This window comes from Centruroides vittatus, unplaced genomic scaffold (genome assembly GCF_030686945.1).
Source record: "Centruroides vittatus isolate TY-2023 unplaced genomic scaffold, ASM3068694v2 contig_350, whole genome shotgun sequence".
Lineage (NCBI taxonomy): Eukaryota > Metazoa > Arthropoda > Arachnida > Scorpiones > Buthidae > Centruroides > Centruroides vittatus.
The window spans coordinates 172,908-197,892 of record NW_027122173.1 but is presented as its reverse complement, the minus strand read 5'-3'; the positions used below and the strand labels follow the sequence as shown (position 1 = coordinate 197,892).

At 32.8% G+C, this 24,985-nt stretch overlaps 1 protein-coding gene across 1 annotated transcript; it reads left to right on the top strand.

Moving 5' to 3' along the window:
- The first annotated feature begins 4,666 nt into the window (after positions 1-4,666).
- LOC136974525 (17-beta-hydroxysteroid dehydrogenase 13-like) lies at positions 4,667-24,690 on the top strand. The gene is made up of 6 exons (XM_067269428.1): positions 4,667-5,099; positions 7,550-7,789; positions 7,911-8,017; positions 16,544-16,684; positions 24,292-24,417; positions 24,502-24,690. The coding sequence occupies exons 1-6, from the start codon at positions 4,872-4,874 to the stop codon at positions 24,596-24,598; spliced, it is 939 nt and encodes a 312-aa protein (XP_067125529.1). The 5' UTR covers positions 4,667-4,871; the 3' UTR covers positions 24,599-24,690.
- The last annotated feature ends 295 nt before the right edge of the window (positions 24,691-24,985 follow it).

The following is a 24,985-nucleotide window of genomic DNA, read 5'->3' as shown; positions in this document are numbered from 1 at the left end:
TTGTTACAATTAAACCAGTAAAGATTGAGTGGAAGAAAGGGTAAAAATTTTATTAGACTGAAGGTTCAATACGATGTAGGCTAATCATTTACGATATAGCTGCTTATTTTCAACTTACAAGAGCTTAAAACTGTCATAAAAATCAAATATATCTTTGTTGTTTAATGTAGAATTCAAATAACACATGCAATAATCTGTAGATTACAATTAACTTGCCAATATTGGCATTTGGCAAGTTAAACCACTATTCAGATTTAAAAGTTACAAATGTGTATTATTAATTTTATATCTTTTAAAAAAAATATTATTAGAATACAATGGAATTAATAATAAACAAGTTGGCTTTGATGTGATAGAAATATTTTGTTTTTAGTTTAATCATGAGAAATAACAGAGAAAACGAAATTATGTACAGTACAAAAGATCAAGAAAAATTATAAAAGTTAAAATTTGTTGTCCATTGTTATATAGTTCTAAGAAGAAATAAATCTGTAAAAATAAACTAATTAAATTAAATTCGACTCATTAAGATTAATTGAATACAGATTCAGTTACCGTTCTGTATCTAGAGTAGTGAAAATGTTAAGCTAAAATGTGAAAAGTTTAAGTACTATAAATATTTCTCCTAGGCACATAACTTTAGACAGCGATCTGTTTTATCTACATTTAAGTCGGTACTTCTAGACAAATTAATTGCGCACGCTATAAGTACACCAGGAAGTTGCTCGACAGTCGCAAGTGGGTAAATTCACTAAACCGTAGTAAGTTGGTCAGGGTTTGTGCCCGATCAACGAGCTGGCCGTGCGGAGTTTACTGGGTTTTTTCACGTCTAGCACCTAAATAGGGACCTGTTTCTCATAGAAAGTCTTCCTGGGAGGCACCCCCTTGGGAGATCTCCCTCGCCCATGTATTGCGTTTCCTTATCCCGTCAAACAAAATTTCGCTAAGTTAATTAAGGCAGCATTTCCCAAACTCCTTGGTAAAGTGGAGCCGTTAAGCAAGGGCCATTTTTGAGGAGCCCTCGCAATTCATTGGCATCTTTTGCTATAAATTTAGGAGGCAGGAGACCCCGATTAATTATATAGAAATTTCCGATGCAAACGGGAAGTCATGTTATTTCGATTCGAATATTTTCTTCTAAAACGTATTAGATAGATGACTGGCACGACTCTGTTGTTAAAGGAAAAGTATGGTGTACAGGGGCAAGCCACTACTAATTTGAGGTGGAAAGCATATATGTTATGGACAAGGTTAATTGGGCATTATGAATAATGACCAAAAAGGGCGCGCAGTCTGATAAATATTGATTAATTTATCAAATTGACCGGTCATTATGAATATTGCTATCACCTAGTCGGGCAAAGTGATAATAATAAGTTGAGGAGTGATCATCGGACATACCTAGCCAATCGGCACTCAGTTGCGTGTGCTTATCGTGTTTAGTACCGAATTTTAAATTTGATTTTAAAAAAACTCCACTTTATTTCATTTAGAAATATTTATTTTTTGTGAATTATTTCAAAGTACTACTAACTGATATTCTTGCGGTGACTTAGAAGTAACTTTCATTTTTGACTCTCACTTTTTGTATCATTGACAAATACGCTGATTTTGTAAAAATTTGATTGTTCTCACCTTTTTCTGCTATTAACTCATTTAATCGGTTGTTGAAGCAATTATTCATATCACTTAATGATCATTACTTTTCTCAAAGAAGAAAGATTAACTACTGGTCACATAAATTTAAAATTAGGTACTGTACTAGATGCAACACGCATGCGCAACAAGATGTAAATTCTGATTTTTTTTACTTATTTGTACTATTAACCAGTACACGGAAAAATAATTCTCCAATCCTTTCTGACTTATGGGGGCTAAAAAATTCCAAGACTAATCCATTTACTTAAAACGGAATAAGAGCTGGGGTTAAAAAAGGTAAAAACAAAACAGGTTAACTTTGAGAGAAAAAAACATTTTATTTTACATCATACTCAACCCTAAATGCATTTCGCCTCTATCGGCCTCCTCAGTAGTTTCTCACGAACATCATGTGATAGAAGTTAGCCATCAGTGATAAACACATCATTCACCAAATAGTACAAATAAGTAAAGACTGATTATCTGACTCCATTGTTTTTTAAATAAAAAATGTTTATTTTTATTAATATACTTTCTGATTGGCTAGCGTACATCGGATGATCACTCCTCAACGTATTATTAGCGAGGTTGAGGCCGAAGTTTTAAACGCGAAAACGTGTACGTCGGACGTTCAGCGCTGCTTTTCTGTAAGCCTAGAAGTTTGACAATTTGGAAAGTCAGTGGAATCATGTTCGACATTCCAAAGGCCATTGTAAAACTTCTAGGCTTACAGAAAAGCAGCGCTGAACATCCGACGTACACGTTTTCGCGTTTAAAACTTCGGCCTCAACCTCGCTATTATCACTCAGTGTTCCAACCGTAGCGACGTAGTCGCTACATTCTTCTAAAAGTCGCAGACAAATCAGCCAAAAGTAGCGACTTTTAAAATTTTTTTACTTATTTTTTGAGAAATTTAAATTTACAGATTTTTCTCTACTTTATAGCGCTCTGTAGCGACGACTAATATTATTACGATATACAAAACTGTATTTCTAGATTTTCTACAGTGTGCAGAGCTAGAAATCTGTAAAGGTAACATTTTGTAACAAAAATAAATCTGCCCGGGAATTTTTTTTTAAGTTGCTAAATTGAAACGTGGTAACTTCCGAATAAAATTTTAGTCCCAAAATATTAGGAATATAGAGAATTTCAAATCAGTGTATAAAGACAGAGATGAAGTGTATTACAAAGGACTTTCTTATGATCATTTTTACAGAAAGAAATGAAATAAAATTATGGAAAAGAGAGTTTCGCTATTTTCAAAGAAGCAAAAGTGTTTACTGCAACCCTTGCAAACTCTTTTTAACATCAAAGTCTAAAATAATAACTGGTTTGCAAAATTGGAGATTAATTACAGTTATTTTATCGGACCATGAAGTTTCAAAAGAACACATATCAGCTATGTGTACTACGAATAATAGATCAATGGGATGTGTTATTTGAAGTTTTTCGAGTCGCAGAATTTGAAGAAAAAACCAAACAATGTCAGTTTATTTTTAATCAAATGCAGAATCCACATGTTAAAGCTTATTTATTATTTTTTAAATTTATATTACCTATATTCAACGAGTTTAATGCCTTCTTCCAATCCGAAAAGTCTTTAATGTCTTATCTTTACATAGAAAGTGTTCGTTTTATTAAATTATTATTTTCCTCTAATTTTATCAAACTAAAAGTATTATCGGCTTATGATTATAATATTGGAACTTTTAATGTTTATAATCCACATAATCTGCTGCTATCGAAAAAATTAATGTTGAGATAACCACAAGAGCACTGATTAATGATTTAAGTAATATTGACAATGAATTATTATTATTATTATTTTTTTTTTTTTGAAATGCCTAAAGTTTTACCGGAAAGCAATGAGTGAAGCGTTTAGAAGACTTCCAATTACAAACCGTTTTTGATAAAAATAATATTTTTAATGTTAATAAAATATGTAATTTAATTGCTGAAATTATGAAAATTGACATTATTGTCGACACACTTGAAAATGAATACAAAAAAATTAAACTTTGTTTAAAATTTGATGAAGCTGTGATAATACTTGTGATTTATGGACCCGAATAGCAAAAATAAAAAATTTCAACGACGAGTACGTGGCACTTTGTGGCACATGTACAATGTTTTTAAACATTGTACATGTGGCACAAAGTGCCTTAATTATTCCACATAGAAACGCTGATGTTGAACATGTATTTTCAACGTTGACTGACATTAAAACCAAAAAAAGAAATCGTCATGGAATTAATTTAACTTCGACATCGTTAAGAATTAAAATTGAGTTACATAATAAAAATTCGTGTTGTACTAATTACGAAATTACTCAAGAACATTTTAAAAAATTAACAAAACTATGCACAGTATTCATTTAAAAAAAACGAAAGCGACACCGATTGAATTTTGTTTTAAAACCTATTATTATTTTTCATTTTTCTATTTTTGCTACATATGTATTATAATTATATTATTGTTCATGTTGTTAACAATTCAATTATTTATTGTTAATTGATTTTTAACACAACTATTATGTGTACAACCTTTCTTCTATTGCATCAATAAATTTGTTTTGTAATAAAGCTAATAAATTTGTATTAAGTTAACCGGTATTTAAGTCAAGTAGATGTGTAATAAAGCCTTTCTGCGATTTGGAAATTTGTTGTTTATTGAGTAGCGACAAAGTAGCGACTTTTCAAAATATCTGTGGCGAAATCAAAGACTTTTATTTTAAAATATAGCAACATTTATTTACGAACGGTTGGGAACACTTATCACTTTGCCAGACTAGTTGATAGCAGTATTCATAATGACCGGTCAATTTGATAAATTATTGAAATTTATTACAATGCCCGATTTTGTTGGTCATTATTCATCGCTTTGTCCATAACATATTGTATTACATGAAGTTATATATTAAACATAAATTTAGATCTGAATTTAGTTATGTTTTAATCTTAAAATGATGCATAAATTAATATTTTTAAGCTGGAAATTTTCCAAATATATTTCGTTATAATCTTATCGACTTATTATCATTAACTCAATCGAAATTACGCGAACGAACTTCAAGTTACACCATATTTAAAATATTATATTTCGTATATCCATTTTGTAAACAAATAACAATCAAGGAAGTAAATATAGGTCATAAACTTCGAAGGTCATTACTCCGAAAGGTTCATCCTGAAACTTGGCAACTTGCGTTACACGTTGGCTATCGAGCATCTGAGATGGGTCTGAGAGATGCATTCGCTTTAATATTCGAAGTTATTGACTTACTTTTTAAATCCTTCTTAATTACAATTCGTGGTTTAATAAGATTCGTCGTTCCCACTGCGAGAAAATCGGTAAATGATGAAATCGTCTTGATTACCGGATCGGCACATGGTTTGGGAAAAGAATTAGCCTTACAGTTTTCAAAGTTGGGAGCGATCGTTGTCCTATGGGATATTAACCAGGTAGGATAAAATATTGTCTTATTTCATATGAACCAAATACATATACTGCATAGTAATATTATAGTGTACTTATAAAATAGTGTTGTCATTTTTCAATTACTTTATTACAAGGCTGAAAGTCTGTTAATCTATACTCTAACCTGACAGGATATTCAAATTACAACTTATAATTCATTGTAATGTTTGCTCTTCTGTTAAATCACAACTATTTTAAAGAATAGCTCGTGTTCAACATAAATATATTTTATTTAGTGTTTTCTAATTTAAAAAATAATAATAATAATTGAAAACTATTAATCCAGTCCAAGGATACCATGTATAATCCTTGGTTCCTACTTGCAAGTTATTAAAATAAATAAGTGAGCATCACAAAAGTTTTTAGTGTTTTGTTTTGAATTGTTATATGTGTATGATAGTTTAATATCTAGATTCTGTTATAAAAATCCAGATGTGTTGTTCTTGGTAAAGAAAATTTAATATAAGATATAATCATTAAAATGTAGATAATATGAATATAAGGAAAATATTAATTATGAAGATGATATAGCATACTTGTACTTGTACTTCATGATAACTTACTGGACTAATTTCTGTACCTTTAACAGTGGGATTTTAGAAGAATGCCAATTTTGACTTTCGAAACCTGAGGATGACCCATTAACTGATTTGAAAACAATGTTCTTCTAAAATCCTAATGTTAAAGATGCAGTAATTAGTCGAAACTTTAACAATGTTTTGGAAAATTCAATGTAAATACTAATAAGACTTTAATTTTTTAAAATATTATTATTAAATTAAACATCTTTCACAAAACATGTTTTGTTTTTGGAATCATTTTAAATTCAAATTAAAATTATCTTAATCGTGAATCACACATCAGAAGATTTGCATATATGAATAAATTTAGTACCATTCTGCTTACAGAAGTTATTGAAAAATCTTTCCTTTTGGACTTTATCTGCCCATCTTCAGAATCCAAAAAATTAACCAAATTCTAATTTGAATGTTCTACTGTGAAATACCTCTTCAAAATTCAGATCTAATTGTGTTTATTCTCATTCTAAAATGATTCATCATTTAACTCTCCTTGTTGTTTGCTATAAATGATTGCATTAGCAGTGACATAGTCCTTTGTAAAGAATAAGTAAAGATGACTATGATATAGTAAAGAACAAAGTCACTAAAAAACTTTTCTTGTTATAAAGGGCTAAGCACCTGAAAGCACTTAAACTTTCCTTGCTATAAAGGACTATTAGTAACTATTAGTGACTCCTGTAAGCAAAGAGAAAATGTTTCATTTATGTATGTTATGGAGTTAGTTCATTATTCAAATAAATTCATTTATATTATAGAATCTTTTGAGCATTTTTTCCATTCATCATTGGATTATAAAACAACCAAGAGTATGCTTGTATTGTATCTTGATGAAAAGTGCAAAAGATGCTATAAAAAAGCATTTGATATACAAGGTGCATCTGAAAAGTTCGGTGAATGGTCCCATAGTTGAATAACCATGCTGGTTAGGATGTTGCACTCACGCAGACATAGTGAGAGACTTGCCAACTAGTGCCCCTAGTGTCGAAATCACGACAGTTAATCAGAAGTGCGCTCAGCAAACAATGCAATGCAGTCAATGTGAGAAGGAGTGTCACTGCGAAATGAAGCAACATGTGAACATTATGGCACTTCCTCGCTACATGCCAGGTGACAGTTCTTCAACACTCTCCATATTCTCCAGATCTGGCACCTGCAGATTTCTTCTTGTTCCCCGTCTGAAAGGCCTATGCTTTTCTGACATTGCGCAGATCCAACAACGTGTGACAACTGTGCTTTGTGTGAATCTGAAAGAAGCATTTGCTCACAGCTTCCAGCAGCTGTACAACCGATGTCAAATGTGTGTTGTCACTAATGGCGATTACTTTGAATGCCTGTAAAAGTATTTTGTTTGTAGCTCTTGTTTCCTTTATTTTATGAGACCATTCACTGAACTTTTCAGACACACCTTGTATAATTTAATTTTTTCCTGTAACAGATTCATTTTATTTTCATTATTACTATTTTCAATTAATTTTAATTGTATAAGTAAATTTATAAATATGTAGATTTGTAATTGTTATGATGATGATGATGATTCAGAAGTAAAAGGAAAAATTAAGCTATTATTAAAAGTTTAAATAAATCTTTAACAATTTGAATTGTAATTATTACTATTATAATTTGCATCTGCATGGTCTGTGTAATTTTTATGATATTGTTAAAACTGAAATATCATAAAATAGCAAATAATAAAAATATTTGCATTAAAATAAAGGCATTTTTATCATTTAGGAATATTATAAAATTTTTTCTCTTGCATTGTATTTGAAACTGCAGTTGAGGTAGGCAGTTGAAAACATGATTTTATTCATAAATAATAACTACTAATTATATGATTATTTGCTTTTTAATAGGAATGGAATAATGCAGTTGCTAAAGAAATTAAATTGAAAAATGGAATAGCATTCAGCTACCAATGTGATGTTACAAATGAAAAACAGGTCAAAATTTTAGCTCAGCGTGTCAGACGAGAAGTTGGAGATGTTACTATACTTATTAATAATGCCGGTATATTACAAGGACATCCATTGCTTAGTCTCAATAATCAACAGATAAGGAGAACAGTGGAAGTAAACCTTCTCTCTCATTTCTGGGTATCTAATCTAGTTATTTCATAATTTCAGCATTAGTAAATTTAAACTGCATTTTGAATTATTATAAGGAATTATGTTGTTTTATATTTAAAGAGATAAATTATTCTATTACGTTTTATAGACAGTAAGAGAATTCCTTCCTCAAATGTTAGAGTTAGAACATGGCCATATTGTGGCAGTCTCTTCCATTGCTGGATGTCGTGGATGCATCAATATGACTGACTACAGGTAATAAAAAAATTTCTGAAAGAAAACTAAAAGTAAAAATGAATGATCAATGCATAATTTCTTTTCATTTCTTAAAATTTAGTATCAAAAAGGGAAAAAAATAAAGAAAAATATTCCAATTAAAATATGTATTTTAAGAATTTCCTAATCTATATTAGGGAAACAAGAATAAAAATTAAATATATTATGCAAAATGTTAATAGTATGTAAATTATAAAAATTAATACATAAATCATTTATATAAATAAGAACTTAAGGGAAAATTGTATTTTTGTAATTGGTTAATGTTTGCATTGGATCCACACATTAGATTCATTTATTATATGAGTAAAATATTATTTTTTTGGGTTAATTTTCATTTGAGAAACAGACATGAATCCAGATAATTTTCTGGAAAATTTCTTATATTTTGTTTATTTTCATAACAGTAATTATGAAGAAATTTCATATCAGAAACAGTATACAAATTTGATAGTCCAGCAACATTTTCTTTTTCTCCTATGTTGATTACTGCTTTTTTCAATGTTAGTTCATGATCTTTGTGTATGGTCAATGAGTATGTGATTGAGATTGTAAATTGTCTTCTTGTTCAATCCACATTGTTATTCTTCCATTTTGCTTGCATAAGAAGTAGAGGAAATGTTTCATTTCTTATGGTCGGTCTCATATACTTAATTGAATTTTATTTCCAGTGGTAATGAAGCTGGTCTCTTTCCTTCTCTGTACAGAATGTTCAACAAACGTTCCAAGAGATCCGTTTACTAGGCCAGCAACTCATACATTTTTTTTCTCAGCATTATGCAACAAGCAATAGATAGATATAATACTGATTGCAAGCCTTGAGCTTGTTTATTTATCTTATGCTTTTTTTGCAAAAATGCTATTATGTTCTGCAGAAATGTTTGCAACCAATCTATTACTTTGTGCAAGGAATGATTTGTTTTATGATGTAACCAGGTTGAATATAGGAAATAATCTTATGAAATCTTTAAATTTTTCTATATCTGATGGAGATAAATTTGCCTTCCTTCTTATCGTTAATGTTTCACATTCTTGCTACCTTGTCTTAGCAGATTTTTTTATTTTTATTTCAGGCATCTTTATTTTTAAAAAACAAAGCAAAAATAGAATAATTAAACAAACTAAATAGTATTAAACAATTTACCTTTAGATCAAGTTGATTCCTTGATATGAAATCTTGATAGAGTATGGAGATAAATAAACACTGAGATCAAAATCCAGAAAAATAAATTCAGAAAAAACAATAGAAATTGAAAGCATTGTAAAAGAAATTCACTAATAAGAATTTTGGAAACTATTTACACATGCCTTTTTACCTTAAATAACATGCATATGTAGAAAAAAAACACCATTGGTTCAAGAACTAAGAACTTTATAATATTTTATTTAACCACTTGAATATAGTTTTTGGTAGAAATTGGTCATCTTATATATATAAATAAGTTATTTTGAAAATTTCATGAATTTTGATTGTGTAATTCTTTAGTTATTATGTCACACAACCGTGGGATTCTGAAATTAAGGAGTCTTTGCTTAATGCTCAGATTAAGCACAATTCAAGTGTATTACTGGCGTGTACAGGATGGGGCAGAAAGGACGAATGTTTTTAAAAAAATCACATCTGTATTCCAATCAGTACGGCTAGGCAGGACAAGGTCGTTGACCCCGGCCGCCGTCCAGGAGAAAATCCTCCAAAAAAGCATGATTGAGCGTTCGTAAGAGACCCCGGAAAGTGCGAAGGGCGACGGCCCACTCGGCCGAATGTAACCCGACGATCAGACACCATCGAAACCTCTCAGAAAGCCCGCAATCGCCGGCGGTTCCAGGAGCCCGATTCAAACACGTCCTAACATCTCGGCGGCCGGACTTCCCGCCCACCACACCCGTAGCGAGCTGCGCTTGCTACGGGTCCCCCCACGCATGCTCCTTTCCGTCGCATAGTGCTGATTTGCATAAGAACCACGACGCACATAGCCGACTTCGATTTGCCGGCACCTCGTCCTGACCGTCGCTGTCTTCGTGCAGGACGCGCTCGGCGACGCCGTTCCGAGAATCCCCGTCGACGGAAAAGCGTAAATTACGACCGAGATTTACGCTCGTTCGCAACTTTAAGAGCGCTAGAGGAGGCGGGCCGCGTTCCCTAGACGATCGCGACCAGTCCCAACTCCAAATTCCAATCGGTCCTCCTGAAATCGCGATTCATTCCAGGAGCTCGTTTCTCCCGCATCTGCGATACGCAAGCGCCAGTATAAGCAAATTGGCCGCTACGCCCGCTAGTAAATAAGCGGTCTCATCCCACCTACTATTTAGAGAAAGCACTCGCTAAATTTCTCCGTGCCATAGTTCCGGATTCCCCACACGTCACTCCCTCCTCTGTCATCGCCAAGTCCACCATTGTGTCAAGCATCGGAGCTCTACCACACGACGCCTACACCTTCTACAAGTTAGATGTAGTTTCTTTATACCCTTCTGTACCCACCTTTGAGGCCATAATGCTGGCTAACGCTCTCCTATTAAAAAACGGCTTCAGCATCCAGCAGGTACTTGACTTACGAGATGCGCTCGTTTTTGTCACTGAGTATAACTACTTCCGTTTCAACCAGAGAATTTATTTACAAAAGCAAGGGGTGCCCATGGGTTCCCCTTTATCTGCCATCTTAGCGGAACTCGTCATGAGAGAGATAGAGCGTAGAACGTTCAATTCCCCACTTGCTATCCGCTACCCGTGCTTGTATCTACGCTATGTAGACGATATCTTAGTAGCGTGGGATGACACAGAGGAGGCTTTTCTTACCTTTAAGCAACATCTCTCAAGCATATACCCTTCTATTAATTTTACCTGGGAGAAAGAGAACGACGATGCAATTACGTTCTTAGACCTGCGTATATGTAAGTCCCCGGAAGGCCTACAGTTTTCGGTACACCACAAGGCCAACATAGCTCCGTATATCATCCCAGCAGAGGCCTTTCAGCCTTCTCGATATGTCAACGCAGCCATTGCCTCCCTCATAAGAAGGGCATTTTTGCTTTCCTCTACACAGGAGCTGGCCAACATCGAGTTAGATAACATCAGTTTGGCAGTACGCACGGCTGGCTTCTCGCGTGCAAAATTTACACATGTGCTCAGTAGGGTAAAGAAATCGTTGTTTCCTAGCACCACGCTAAGCAGCAAGAGGGAGGTTTCGGTGATGCAAGCATCGTTGCCATACCTCGGACCCCTCTCTGTACGTATCTGCAGAATATTTAGGAAGCGCAACCTGGTACTGCCATTAGCTCCACTTCCAAACTTGCGCAAGCTTCTGTGTAACGACAGAGACAAGCTCTCCACGCTCGAGAAATCGGGGGTCTATGCTGTTCCACTGGAAAATCTAGCAACGGGAATAAGCACACGATATATCGGGGCCACCACCAGAATGCTTGTCAGCCGCCTCGCCGAGCAGCAGGACGATGTGGTGAGGGGTAGGCACACCACAGAGCTAGCAAAAAAGGCTCTCGAACAGGGTTTCAATCCGCTATGGTCGCAAGCGCATATGCTCAAGTGCTGCAATGATAGAAAAACAGTTTTCATCTGGGAATCCCTCCTTACCACCACGTTAGAAGCATGCAACACTCCCACTCTTGAGCTGCCCAATATTTGGGTCACGTTATTCAAGCGTTTAAACGCGCTTTAGCGTTATCTAATATACAATTAGCGTAAGCGCAGGTCTGCGCATGCACTGCCTCGCTAGTCGTAGAGCTAGATGCTCGATCGGCTTTCTAATGTTTTTTGAATTTTTAATTTACGTTCGTAACGGCTTTGGTAAAGCTTTATGCATTCCATTCTGCATCAATTTGTTTCTTTTTAAAGTTTTTCGGCAAATTTACGAACTTGCCTGAAGACGACGACAGTAAGGTTCGTCAAAAGTACTTGCGACAAGCAAACGTGGATATAACGCTGAACTCAGTGAACTTTTTGCAACGTTTATACAGTCTTTGGTGTGAATATTGTCGTACCGACAATCAAATAACATCAATTGATGCTCTAGCTGTATGGGCTGTTGCCTCATCCTGTTGAAACCACACACGTCTGATGGGAATACGTTTCCATCGTATGCAAGGATGCGGAAATGTATTCCCATCAGATATGTACAACTGAGCAATCCCCTTTGGGTACAACTGTTTCCTCAGTCATACACAAACACATGGTGTTCTATCATCTATTGCTCCATGCCTTCAACTGAAAAGACAATGCTAAGACCTCACTACTTTCACGCTACCTGCCACACATCTGTCACTCCACCTGGTGGTGAGTTGTAGCCATTTCAAAAACATCCATCCTTTCTGCCCCACCCTGTACATCAGTAGTAGTCAAATGAGTAGCACTAATCATACATGTTATCGTACGAGATTTAAAATTTTTGTGATTAGTGCTACTCATACATGTTATCCTATGGGAATTTTGTGATTAGTGCTACTCATTTGACTACTACTTACATCATCCAGGTTAACAAGGTCCATTTCTGTGAGTTAGTCAGAGGCTTGCATTCGAAAAATGTCAGTCTCCCTTGGCCACCAGTGATGAAGGCAGCACTGTTCAAAGTATGGCTATTGCAATGCCCACACTAGTGGAAAACCAGCCTAACCTTGATGTTTCTAAGGCAATCCAACTACAGACCACTAAGGCAGGTAAACCATACCAGTAGTGAAATGGACATCAGAACTGAACAAGTTTATCACCCATACTTATTAATCATTACAAAAGTCAAAACAGGTAACTGCTATCATATCATAACAATATGGTCATCTCACAGTCACTGTACGAAAGGTTGTTGATCAAAAAAGAACAATTATACATAACAACCTTATACTACAAACAACAAATTGCAGAATAATTAAATCAATAAACAAGTACTCCCAACATCAACAATGATCACATAATCCTATAGGATCATCAAGATGCATGCTCTGACAATGCTGTTCCTACCACCACTATTAATACTGATGCTAACAATATTGCCAGAAATAGATTCAGGTTTAATTCATACTCTCTCTTTTCTTATCAGGAATCACTCACTAAATATACAGACACTGATCCTACACAACACATTCCCAAAATCATTACTTCTAAACTAGTATGGAAAACTCTATACTATGTGAACACTTACATTTTACCAGTTTGCATTCTTTCTATTTCTACACTCTCAGAAATCCACACACTACTCTATACTGGTGCAGTCACAGTAGTAACCTACATGGACTAAAACTGCAAATGCAAATCAAAAATCCTTCAGAAGCCTGCTTGGCATAGAATAAAAACACAAATAAATAATATTAGACAGAAACTAGGAAAGCTGACACAATATTCTAATAACAAAACAACACCTAAATTAATGAAATAACTAAAAAATTTTGAAGAAAATTAAAACACAATGACTCAAACAATATAAAATTTGCTCTGTATGGAAACAACAAAATTAAAGTATTCACAGTGAAAAACTCTTGTAAAGACAAATTAATACCAAATCCACTACTGATTCCCAACACAATGGCATGCTAACTGAAGAAAAACTCACAAATTATTGGTCGAGAAGAGCATTGCTGTCATGAACAATACTGATGCAAACTGGATCAGAGAGGAGATCAAAGAGATGCAGAACACATCTAGTATTCATTGTGTTGAAATAAATGCACAAGACATCCATTATACAATTCGGAAAGTACACAACTGGACAACACTCAGTGTAGATAACATTTACAGTCTCTGATAGAAAAGTCACATCCCTGTACCAGGAACTAACTAAACATTTAATGCATATCATCAACAATCCACAAGACATGCAAATTTTCTTATGAAGAACATCAACTACATGAAACCCAAAAACAACACCAAAGACCCAGCACAGTACAGACCAATTATTTGTCTTCCAACACTTTACAAGATTCTTACCTCTTGCATTGTGAAAAAATATATAATCATATTGGCAAACACATCATTCTTACAGAACATCAAAAAGGCTGCTGTAGAAACTAGAAAGGTTGCAAAAAACTACTCATTGACTCTTTCCTATCTATGGCAATTACATAAGCATTGGATACATCAATTACAAAAAAGCACATAGTGTCTCACACATTTGGCTGTTGCACATACTATGTATCTACAAAATACATCCTCAACTCATTAGTTTCATTGTTTTACCATGCTTCACTGGAAAACAACATTACATCTTCCATAACACTCAGATAAAAATAAATCAAACATACATCAAGTGAAGAATTTTTCAAGGAAATTCCTTGAGTCCTCTTTGGTTCTGCCTTGACTTAACCCTTTATCTAAGACATTGAATAGAACACAATATGGTTACATCAGACACAACAAAACAACATTGTTCACATTATTGCACCTCATGTATTGCACATGGATGATATCAAACTTTACTTATTCACTCAGGAACAGTTTCGTCATTTCTTACAAATTACACACACATACTCAAATGGATGCATAAATGGAGTTTGGTCTAGATCAGTGATTCTCAACCTTCTTAGCTCTGCAACTCCCAAGTAGTAAATATAAATAAAATTAATATTTTGCAACCCCCCACCCAAAGGAATAATAACAGTAAGCCTTACTATTACTAATTGAATTTTGACTAATTATAAATGTAAATTTTCTAAAATATTATATAATCACATCGCACTAATTTTATACATTAAGAAAATACCGACAGTATAAAAAATGTAATACAACTATTCCTATTATTTTTATGCTGCGTTTATAGCAATGGGTATGAACATGCATGTATGATGTGTACATACATGAGCAATTTACAAGTTCCAACTTGATGTGTACGTGCTCTTTGTAATTTGATCCACGTATGGAGAAAATTTTAAATGAAAAACAAATGCAACCATTACATTAATTTCTTTTCTTTACATGTGTACCTATTGTAAGTAAAATGTTTATAAGTTTATAATAAATCATTTTTTCTCATAAAATGATTTCATTATTGTCTAGCGACCCCCCCCTTTAATATCACCACAACCCTCAGGTAGAGAAACGCTGGTCTAGACAAATGCCAAGAAGTCCACATTGAAAAAAGAAGTTATGAAGAAAGGAGACTTTGTACTCAGAAGTAGAGATATTATTGAGTCTATAGAAGAGGGTGAGTTTTACAAATATTTAGGATTCCAGCAGGCCAAACTTACAGAATATGCACAGATAAAACAAAGATTAACACTCAAATACCAGAACTGATTAAATGTAGTATTAAGAACACACCTAAATGCAAAACATGCTATTAAAGCAATTAATATATATGTTTTCCCTGTACTCACTTATCCTTTTGGAGTTAAACACTGGACACATACAGACTCTAGCAACTCCAAAGGAAAACAAGAACAACACTTACTAAGCATAAACATTATTACCCAAAATCATCCATAGAAAGACTAACTCTTCTTTGTAAAGAAGGTGGCTATGGCTTGATTAATATTACTAACCTCTACTGCAAACAAATATAGATACTGCTGGAATTTTTCTACAAGAAACATAAAGATTACATAAAGCTAGAACTCTGGCAGACAGTAACAACACACCATTAAACTTATACTCTGACCAACTGGACATAGCTCAGCACATAAATAACATAGACATCATTAAGCAGTCATGGTCCCAAAAAGCACTTTATGGCAGGCATGCCTATGACCTAGCTCAGGACTATGTTAACAAAACTGCATCAAACTACTGGCTGCCTAAGGATTGCCTGTTTGGAGAGACAGAGGGGTTTATGGTTGCCATTCAAGATCAGGTCATAAACACTAAAACCTATAGAAAACATTCTGAAGGATAGATACATCACTCGATGTATGTATATACCATACACATATGCATATATATGGATTTACGGATGGTTAGTTGTGTTTCTAATTATTATTATTTTAAATAAATCATTCTATACAAATATATTTTTTCATATATATTTAGTGTGTCAATACATATAAAAAATTATCTAGCTTGGTGTTTCTCAACTATTGGTTGAGGATTTTTGACACAAATTTTTGAACAGTTGAAGATATTCTAATAGTCCATACAAATTATAATCCAAAGAAACTGATTGATAAAATAATATTAAAATTTTAATAAAAATAGACGTTTTAGGATAAGCAAAATATTTTTATTGCTAATTTTGAGCTTAATTTGTAAATGTGGCTTAACAAGTATTAATAATTTAGTCATTGATATGTGTGAATTATATTTACACATATCAGTGCTTGTAATAAATAAATATTCTTTATACTTATTATTATGTATGTTGAATTATTATTTATTTATTTTGGTGATTAAAGAATTGTGTGTAAAAAAGAAATTTTTTACTGATCACTGGTAGAAAGTTTGAAAAACAATATATTCTAGGTTGGTGCCACTGCTCTAGATGATTATATATATATTTAGAGCAGTTGTTCCAACCTAGAATAAATAAATTAATACTAATTCAAAGATGCTAACTAAAATTTTATTGTTTACATTAGTGCTTCCAAATTTGGTATTTGTGGTTTAATGAATTCTCTAGAAGAAGAATTAATCTTGTTAAAGAAAGATCATTGTATTCATCTTAGTACTGTTTATCCACTAGCAATGGATACTGGGTTAAGTCAACGGCCATTAACAAGGTAACAAATGTTTATAATAAATTGATTTTACTATATATATAATTATTTTAGGATTTATGTATATTAACTTAATAACCGACTGATAACATTAAGCAGGGTAAGCATATAAGATTACAATTAATAGAAATTTTAGTTTTGTTGACCCTTATATTAAAAGGACATATACAATTTTTAAATGTTCCAATAACTAAGATGTATTAATGATAATTATTATGTTATTGATGAATTCAGTTGATACTGATGCCTAATGGTATGCTGGACTAAGATCAAGGCTCCAGAAAAAGTTGATGTTTTGTTTAGTGCTATTTGTATATTTCTGTGTTTAAGAATTTCTTATGTTGCATGTGTTTAGTATAGCTACTTTCCATAGTATGATGTATGTACTGTTGTTAAAGCCTAATGTTTCTAGACTTTTATGTAATGTACAGTACATGGTATTATGCTAATGTGAGGTGGTAAGTATGTCATCCATTTTCCACAGGCATTTTATTTTGCAGTTGAGTTTTAGTGTTTTCTGAATTTTTGATGTGTGTAATAGCTATTCTGATCTACGTGATTGGATGCAATTTGAAAAAATTGTAGACTTATAAATTCCCACTGTCATCCATCCATTCGTCTTTTCGTAATCTTGAGAATGGAGTTAGTAGATAAAATCTGAGACCAGATATGGAAACCTTAGAGGCAGGATATCTCAATTAACTATATACAAACTTCTGATGCAAACTGGAAGTTATGTTATTTCAATTTAAAACTTTTCTCCTGAAAGCAGTTAATAGATGACTAGCACAACTCTATTGTTAAAGGAAAGTATGATGTACAGGGGCAAGCCACTAGTGTACTAATTTGTGGTGGAGAGTGCATATTTTAAATTAAATAAATTAAAAATATCATAAAAAATTGCAGCTTGGCATTGTGACAATGTCACAATAAATAATTGCTTGTTTTGTTTCATTTGTCAATTACTGTAATTCTGGTCTGTTATAATGAGTTTTGTCTGTCATTATGACTTGATCATAGTATATTTTGTGTATGCTGTTTTCTAAAACTGTTCATAGTGTGTATTTATAGTAAGGTGGCTGGGTGTGTGTAATAGTTTGTGTTTGTGTGAAAGCTTTTCATTATATTTTCTACTTGGTTATGTAATGTAAATACATTAATGTCTGAAAGCTTGCAGATTGATAGGATATGTTGTATACTTTTGTATATGATGTGATATTTTCTACAAGTACCACCATTGTGCTTTTTAAAATGTGCTTTCTGTGGTTTTTTTATATTTATGATCTGGTCTTGTACAGAAATCACGAACTCTTCCATCTCGCTCTTTAAAAAGGCAGCCCACCAGTGGCCAAGCAGTTCCATTCCCTGAACACTGGTAGTTTGGTTGTGAATTCTGACCTTTCCAGGATGAGCTGGCCACATGGAGCTGGGCTTTTCCAGGTTTTCTCCATGTTTTTAATGCCTAAATAGGGACCAGTTACCCTTAAAAGACCTCTTGGAAGGCATCACCCCTAGGCAGATCGCCTAGTGGTTGCATTGTGTCGCGTTGCTGTAACTAACAAAACAAACAACTCTAAAAAAGGCATCTCTGAGCCAGACAGAAGTTTGATGTATTGATAGTTTTATCAATGTGATTCTGGCTAAGGTCATTCATTAGAATGCCTGAGCCCAAGACTGTCTCGTTATGGTGTCTGTATATAGTTATTGTTGTTTATCATCATCATCAACTTTGCATATTTTGGAGAATGCTAATTCTGATGACATTTCATTATATATATATATTTATAAAATATTTGCTGGTAAACAAAAAACTTTTTTCAAATATATTAAATCTTCTAACCTAAATTGATTAGTTTCATTGGCATTAATCTTTTCAATTTTTAATCACAATATGAAGTAACCAATACAATTATTCAAATGAAAGTTGCGTCAGATCATGATAAAATTAATGAAGCAATTATTAATTGTAATCAGCGAAATGGACCATTGTCTTCCGTTAAAATGTATTCGGAATCTGTTATACCGACGTATGATAATTTTACATTTTAAAGTCATTTTAGAATGAGTTTATGATTTGAATGAGAGAATAGGATTGTAATTGTTATAATAAAATATGTTTAGTCCAACACGAGCAACCATCTTGCAAATCGTATAATGAGACAAAAACAATGATGTCACTAGTAGAAGTTAGCACAGATAAAGGAAGTTGACTGAACTAGCTAGAATTCTAGTGGTGGGAGGAGCTAAGCAGTAACTAGAAACGAGTTCAACATTGCAGCTTAACTATACTTAGCAAGAATTCTGCGTTACTGAACACAGCCTTGCTATCGAGGAAGTCTAGAAAGTAGATCAAATAACTTGTTTATAGTCGCTGTCTAAACTGTGGCAAGCGAGAAACGCCATCTCTGCAATGAAATTTTTCTGGTCTAGACGATCTCTAAATTGTCGTCAGCATCTAAACGTTGTCTCTTCAATCAGCTGTTAGAGTTTGTAATGTTTAATATCATGCTAAAATCTTGGATTGATGGATTTTTCTGAAGTGTTGTTATGTCATTTGGAGAAATTGGTGAAGAGGACAAGGTTAATTTCTAGGATATTTTCTAATGCTTATTCACCATGTTCCCTGGCCTAAACCCACATAACTTTTGGTTATGGGTAGGTTTCTCATTCCCCAGTCTTTTGTTTATCCCAGTATTTCAAATAAAAAGTGAACTGTGTCTCAGGATCCTGGAAAATAATTAATTATATTTGGAATACATTATAAAATAAATTATCCTAGAAAGGAGTGATATAATTTTCCATTTCTTAAGTAATTTAATATATTCTGCAATCTTCATAATAGGCAAAAAATAATAATAATAATAATAATCATATTGCTGTGTAAAATATGTACTAACAAATTATCTTTGAATTGCATGGAAATTTTCAGAAGTAAAAAATTGCTTGAAGTTTCATTGAAAACTGATTACAACAACAATAATTTGTATCTAATCATTTAATTAGTCTTATTATATAGCCTGATAATTTGGCAGTTCCTTTTGCTTTAATTAGTAATCAGGTTTATGGAGCTGTTATATATATATATATATATATAACAGTGCAAGTGCAATAACAGTTTGTGCAATTTGTTCAAGTGTATATATATATATACACTTGCACAATTTGCACAAACTGGTGTAATGTAGTTACTGAAGCTACTGAGCATGGTGACAAATTAAGACAGCATCAGCACAGTTATGCAAGATATTACAGATTCTGACAAATAAAGAATTTTCAGTGTCCTTCAACAAATTTATATTGATTATTGACAATCTGTGACATGCCATAACAAACAAAACTTAAATAAATAATAAGTAAGCATTAAAATTAATAAATACAAATGTGTTCTGCCGATTTATGAGTTAATTTTACTTTTATTAGCAAAATTTCTTGACTTAACACAAAATAAGGAAAAGCTAAATTTTTAAGGAATTTGTGGGATTTGCCAGAATAAGAAGAATTTCCTGAAAAATTTAAATGGTTAAAAAACAACCAAGGTCCCAGTAGAGAACTAATTATGAGGTTAGTTGAAAAGCTGAGTTTACCAAGGTAATGTTCAATCATTTGCTGAACTGCAGACAAAGATAACATTAGGGGCTGCCCATAAATGATGTCCACACTGAAAGGGGGAGGGGGTTACAACAAGTGGGACAAGGGAAAAGGAGGAGGTGAGCTTTGGTGGACGTCCGTTTATTTCATTAAATTTTATACAGTTTATACATTATATTTATTTCAAAATTTCTGTAATGTTTCCTTTCTACTTATGGTATTCATAAAGTGATAAAGGTTTTAACGGGGATTGAGTTTTGTTGGACGTCCGAAGAGGGGAGGGGGTTATGGAAACTTGGACAAAGTGGAACAAGACAGGGAGGGGAGTAAAAATTTTAAGAAAAATGCAGACGTAATTTATGGACAGCCCGTAACATGTTGCACTGAAGACATGCTTCAAGCAGCTGTGGGACCATGCTATATTATTGATACATTTCCAGCAGATTTTTCATACTAATTGTTCAGAAATTGAGAATCTTGCTTTGTAAAACAAAGCTTGTTTGTTCAACTTAAATTTCTTTGTTTTATCATACCAACGCCACCTGGTGACATGTAAAGTAACTATTGCTTTTTATTCATAATTCTCTTCTCCATGTTATCATCAAGGGGCTGTCCGTAAATTACGTCCACATTTTTCTAGAATTTTTACTCCCCTTTCCCCTCTTGTCCCAGTTTGTCCAAGTTTCCATAACCCTCTCCATCCTTCAGATGTCCATCAAAACTCAACCACCCTCAGAATCTTTATCACTTTATGCATAATAAAATGTATAAATTGTGTAAAAGTTAATGAAATAAAACGGACGTACTGTACATTGAATTCAATTCATCTCTTCCTCTTTGTCGGACTTGTCATAACCCCCTCCCTGCCTTCCAGTGTGGACGTCATTTATGGACAGTCTTTAAGGTAATCACCAATTAAGATTGTGGTCTGTTCAGATTCTATCTACTCTCACTTTAACAATAACTACCGTGTGCTGTACAATTGATGCAGTTTTCATTGTCAATCCGTTAGTTAAAACCAAGTTTCCGTTAGTTTTCTTCATATGTCTGATATTAGTTTAGGAACGGCAGTAGAATTTTTATTTCTATGTTTCATTACGACAAAGTATCTATTCTTTCAAGAAACATTTAGGTTTTTCCGAACGGATCAAGCTTAAAACTTTACATGAACAAATAGAGAAACATCTCTTATACGAGCTAAAAGCTAACCATCACAATACATCATTCCTACACATAGCATCACAAAACTCCAATATACTTGCATATTATGATGGTTCTTCTCAGTATTTCGATACTTCCTATAAGTCACTCTTCAATACCATAAGAAGATTTCATCCCAACAAATAGTAAGTGGATGAGTTCAAGATGCAAAATTTTAAGGATTCCTGAACCAAAACAAAATTGAGAGAATTATTGGTGATGAAAACAGTTTGTACCGTGCCATTAGTCGGGAGGTTTCACTTTCCCAAGAATTTTAGTGAAAATAAGTGAAGTGGCTATCAAATCAATGAAAAATTCCAATTATTGCGAAGCATTCAAAAATTATCTATCAAAATCTGTTTCTAAGTATCTCAGAGAAAGAGGCGTTAAAGACGATAAAGTCTGGGTTACAGATGTCCGACATGTATGAGCTTGCCATTAGGCTAGAAACTCAATTGCAGTGTAGTGTTAAGAGTCCAAAGTATATAATTTTAATTGAATTTTTTATTATCCGCTTTAAAAAAGTCTAAAATTTCCAAACGCAGGACTTTACAATCCCAATCAAATTTCCAATTACAGTATGTAATCTCCTTTGTTGGAAGCTGACTTTAAGTAGCTATTTGTATTCTGATAAAAACTGCATGTTTATAAGAGTTCATCGATTAATCCATGTTAAAGTTGAAACGAATTTTAATTTATTAAAATGTTTAAAAATTTATATGAAATACACTACATTTTGGATCGTCTAGTCCCTCTTCGGTCTCTGTTTTTAAAGGATTCTTAAGTATTGCTAAAATGATAAGTAACCGTAAAAATTCAATGGATAAACATAATATTGAATCGATTTTAATAATAAATAAATAAGTGTGTACAGAAAATAAATGTAACTTACATTAACAGTTAAAGTTTTATTAGTTAGTTGTTAGTAATAAATTTTTACAGGGTAGATGCTGATATAAATCATTGTTTTATCCTGATAGTGTAATATTTTTTAATTTGTTACGATTGTCGGGTAAAACCAAACCACAAATAAAGGTAACCATTATTTATTGTAAATTTAATTGGTGACAAGATAATATGATTATGTATCCTTTAAAGTAGGGAGACGGAAGAAAAAGCGGAAAATCCGAAATGCATCTCTCCATAAAAAATCAGCAACGAGTTGCTCAACTTTCCCGGCAATATTTGGTGGCGCCATCCGTTGCGATATTTCGCTAAACAAAACATTTTATATTTTTAATTGCAGTAATACCTCGACTTACGCTACTCCGACTTACGCGAACCCGGAGTTACGCGATTTTTAAATCTTTTATTTAAGCGCCACGCAACTCTTGATTACTCACTCCCCCCTCACTATTGTTCAGCTTACATGTTCGGACATGTCGCGCGGAATCGACGCATAGCTACAGTTTATTTTGTGTTATTTATTTCTGTGTTTGTTATATCTACGGAGACTTGAGAGACACTACTATGTCATCCAAACGAAGTAGAACTGATTCTTCTGCACCAAATAAGAAAAGAAAAACTTTATCTTTGGAATGTAAAGTTAACATTATTAAAGACTTCGATATAAAAATGAAAATTTGTGAATTGGCAAAGAAGTTTGATCTACCGGAATCGACGGTCAGAACAATTATAAAAGGTAAAGAAAAAATTCTAGAAGCTGTGTAAACTTGACAAAAGGCCTGAGTTTAATTGAAAAGTGGTTACAAATTTTATAAAATATAGACTCTAACGAAGAGCGCATTTCTTCTACAAAACGAGAAATAAAAAAATTCTTAGCATGCTACGAGGAAATTTTGCGGGAGAAAAAAAAATTTTTGAGCCGTCAGACGAATTTGTTAGATTTTATGAAGCCTTCTACATCAAAATAACTTCGGTTTACGATTTTAATAATATAATTTGTTATACATATGTATTATTTAAGATTTTATTAAACATTTTTTTCTAAATTATTGCTTTCTTCAGTCTCCGGCCCAAATTAAAAATAATTTGTATGTATTTATATGCGAAATTATACCCCCACTTACGCGGTAATCGCTTGGTCCCACCTATCGCGTAAGTTCGGGGTATTACTGTATTATAAAATGGCAAAAAGCTTAATTTTGTGGATAGAGATGAGTTTTATAATAATAAAAAAACATTGTAAATGTTAATAACGAGTAAAATCGTCATTAACACGTTAGTGTTCTGTATCTGGCAGGCAAGGTTTTTTTGTACTGTGTCTGGCACCGCACTATAGTGCTTCGTACCGTTAAGTCTGTCTTGCTTCCGACATCGGGTTTTCTTCACGTATCTAACACTTAGATAAAGGCCACTTTCTCATAGAAAGTCTTTCCGGAAGATACGCCCCTCGGCAGATCGTCCATATGTTGCGTGGCCTTATTCCATCAATTCTTTTAATAATTATTTATTTTTACTTTTTATCACATTCAATTTATAATAAGCAAATTTGGTTCGATGAGATATAACAACACATGGACGATCCGCCAAGAGGAATGCCTCTTAGAAGGACTTTCTATGGGGAAATTGGTCCCTATTTAGATGCTAGATGTAGATACTCGAAGAAAACCCGGAAAACTCCACATGGTCGGATGCAAACTCACAACCAGTGTTCAGTAGATTTTTCCGCTCGACAACTGATGGACACTAGTAAATAAATTTACACAATGAAGTTATTTCTTCAATTATTACTATAAAAACAAATATAAAACTTTTTAGTGCAAATACTAAATGACATTAAATATCAAAAATCATCGTCTTGTTTAGGTTTTATATTGGGGAAAAACAAATTTTAATTGTATTTAATTTTTTTCTTTCAGATTTCCTCACATTCTACCAATATTAAAGCCAGATTATACAGCAACAAAAATGATCGACGCTATATTAAGAAATAAAAGAAATATATTTATACCTTCTCGTATAGAATTCATCATTCGCATTTCTGGGTCAGTACAAATTATTTCACTTAAAAATAAATAAATGAATTAAATAAAAGAAGTAATTGTGTTTTTTCCCCCTTCCTTTTACAGGTTATTTCCTATGAAAGTAGTACAAATGTTTCAGCAATTTATGAATTATTCAATGTTATCCAATGACAAAGTCCCAACTGAACTCTATTCATATTAAAAAATAAAAGTTAATTTACGCAAAAGAAAAATATTTTTAGTTTTTATTAATTTTTTAAGGGAAAGAAAATATATTTTCTAGTTATGTAGTATATTTGTGTGTATATAATTTATTCGCGTATAAAATGTTATTTTTGAATAAAAGAAATTATTTATATTGAAATTCAATAAAATATATTTTTACAAGTATTCGAATTTATTTAATATTTGTTTATTAACATTTTATTGAATTTATTTTATATGAACTATCAAATTATACAGAATTAAATATCAGTGCAGTTTGTTATTGTCAAGAGATGGCAGCACTCGGACTTTAATAAAGTACAACTAATTATTTTTGGAGTATTAATTAATTTTTTTATACATTAAAATCGTGCTAGTTAGAAAA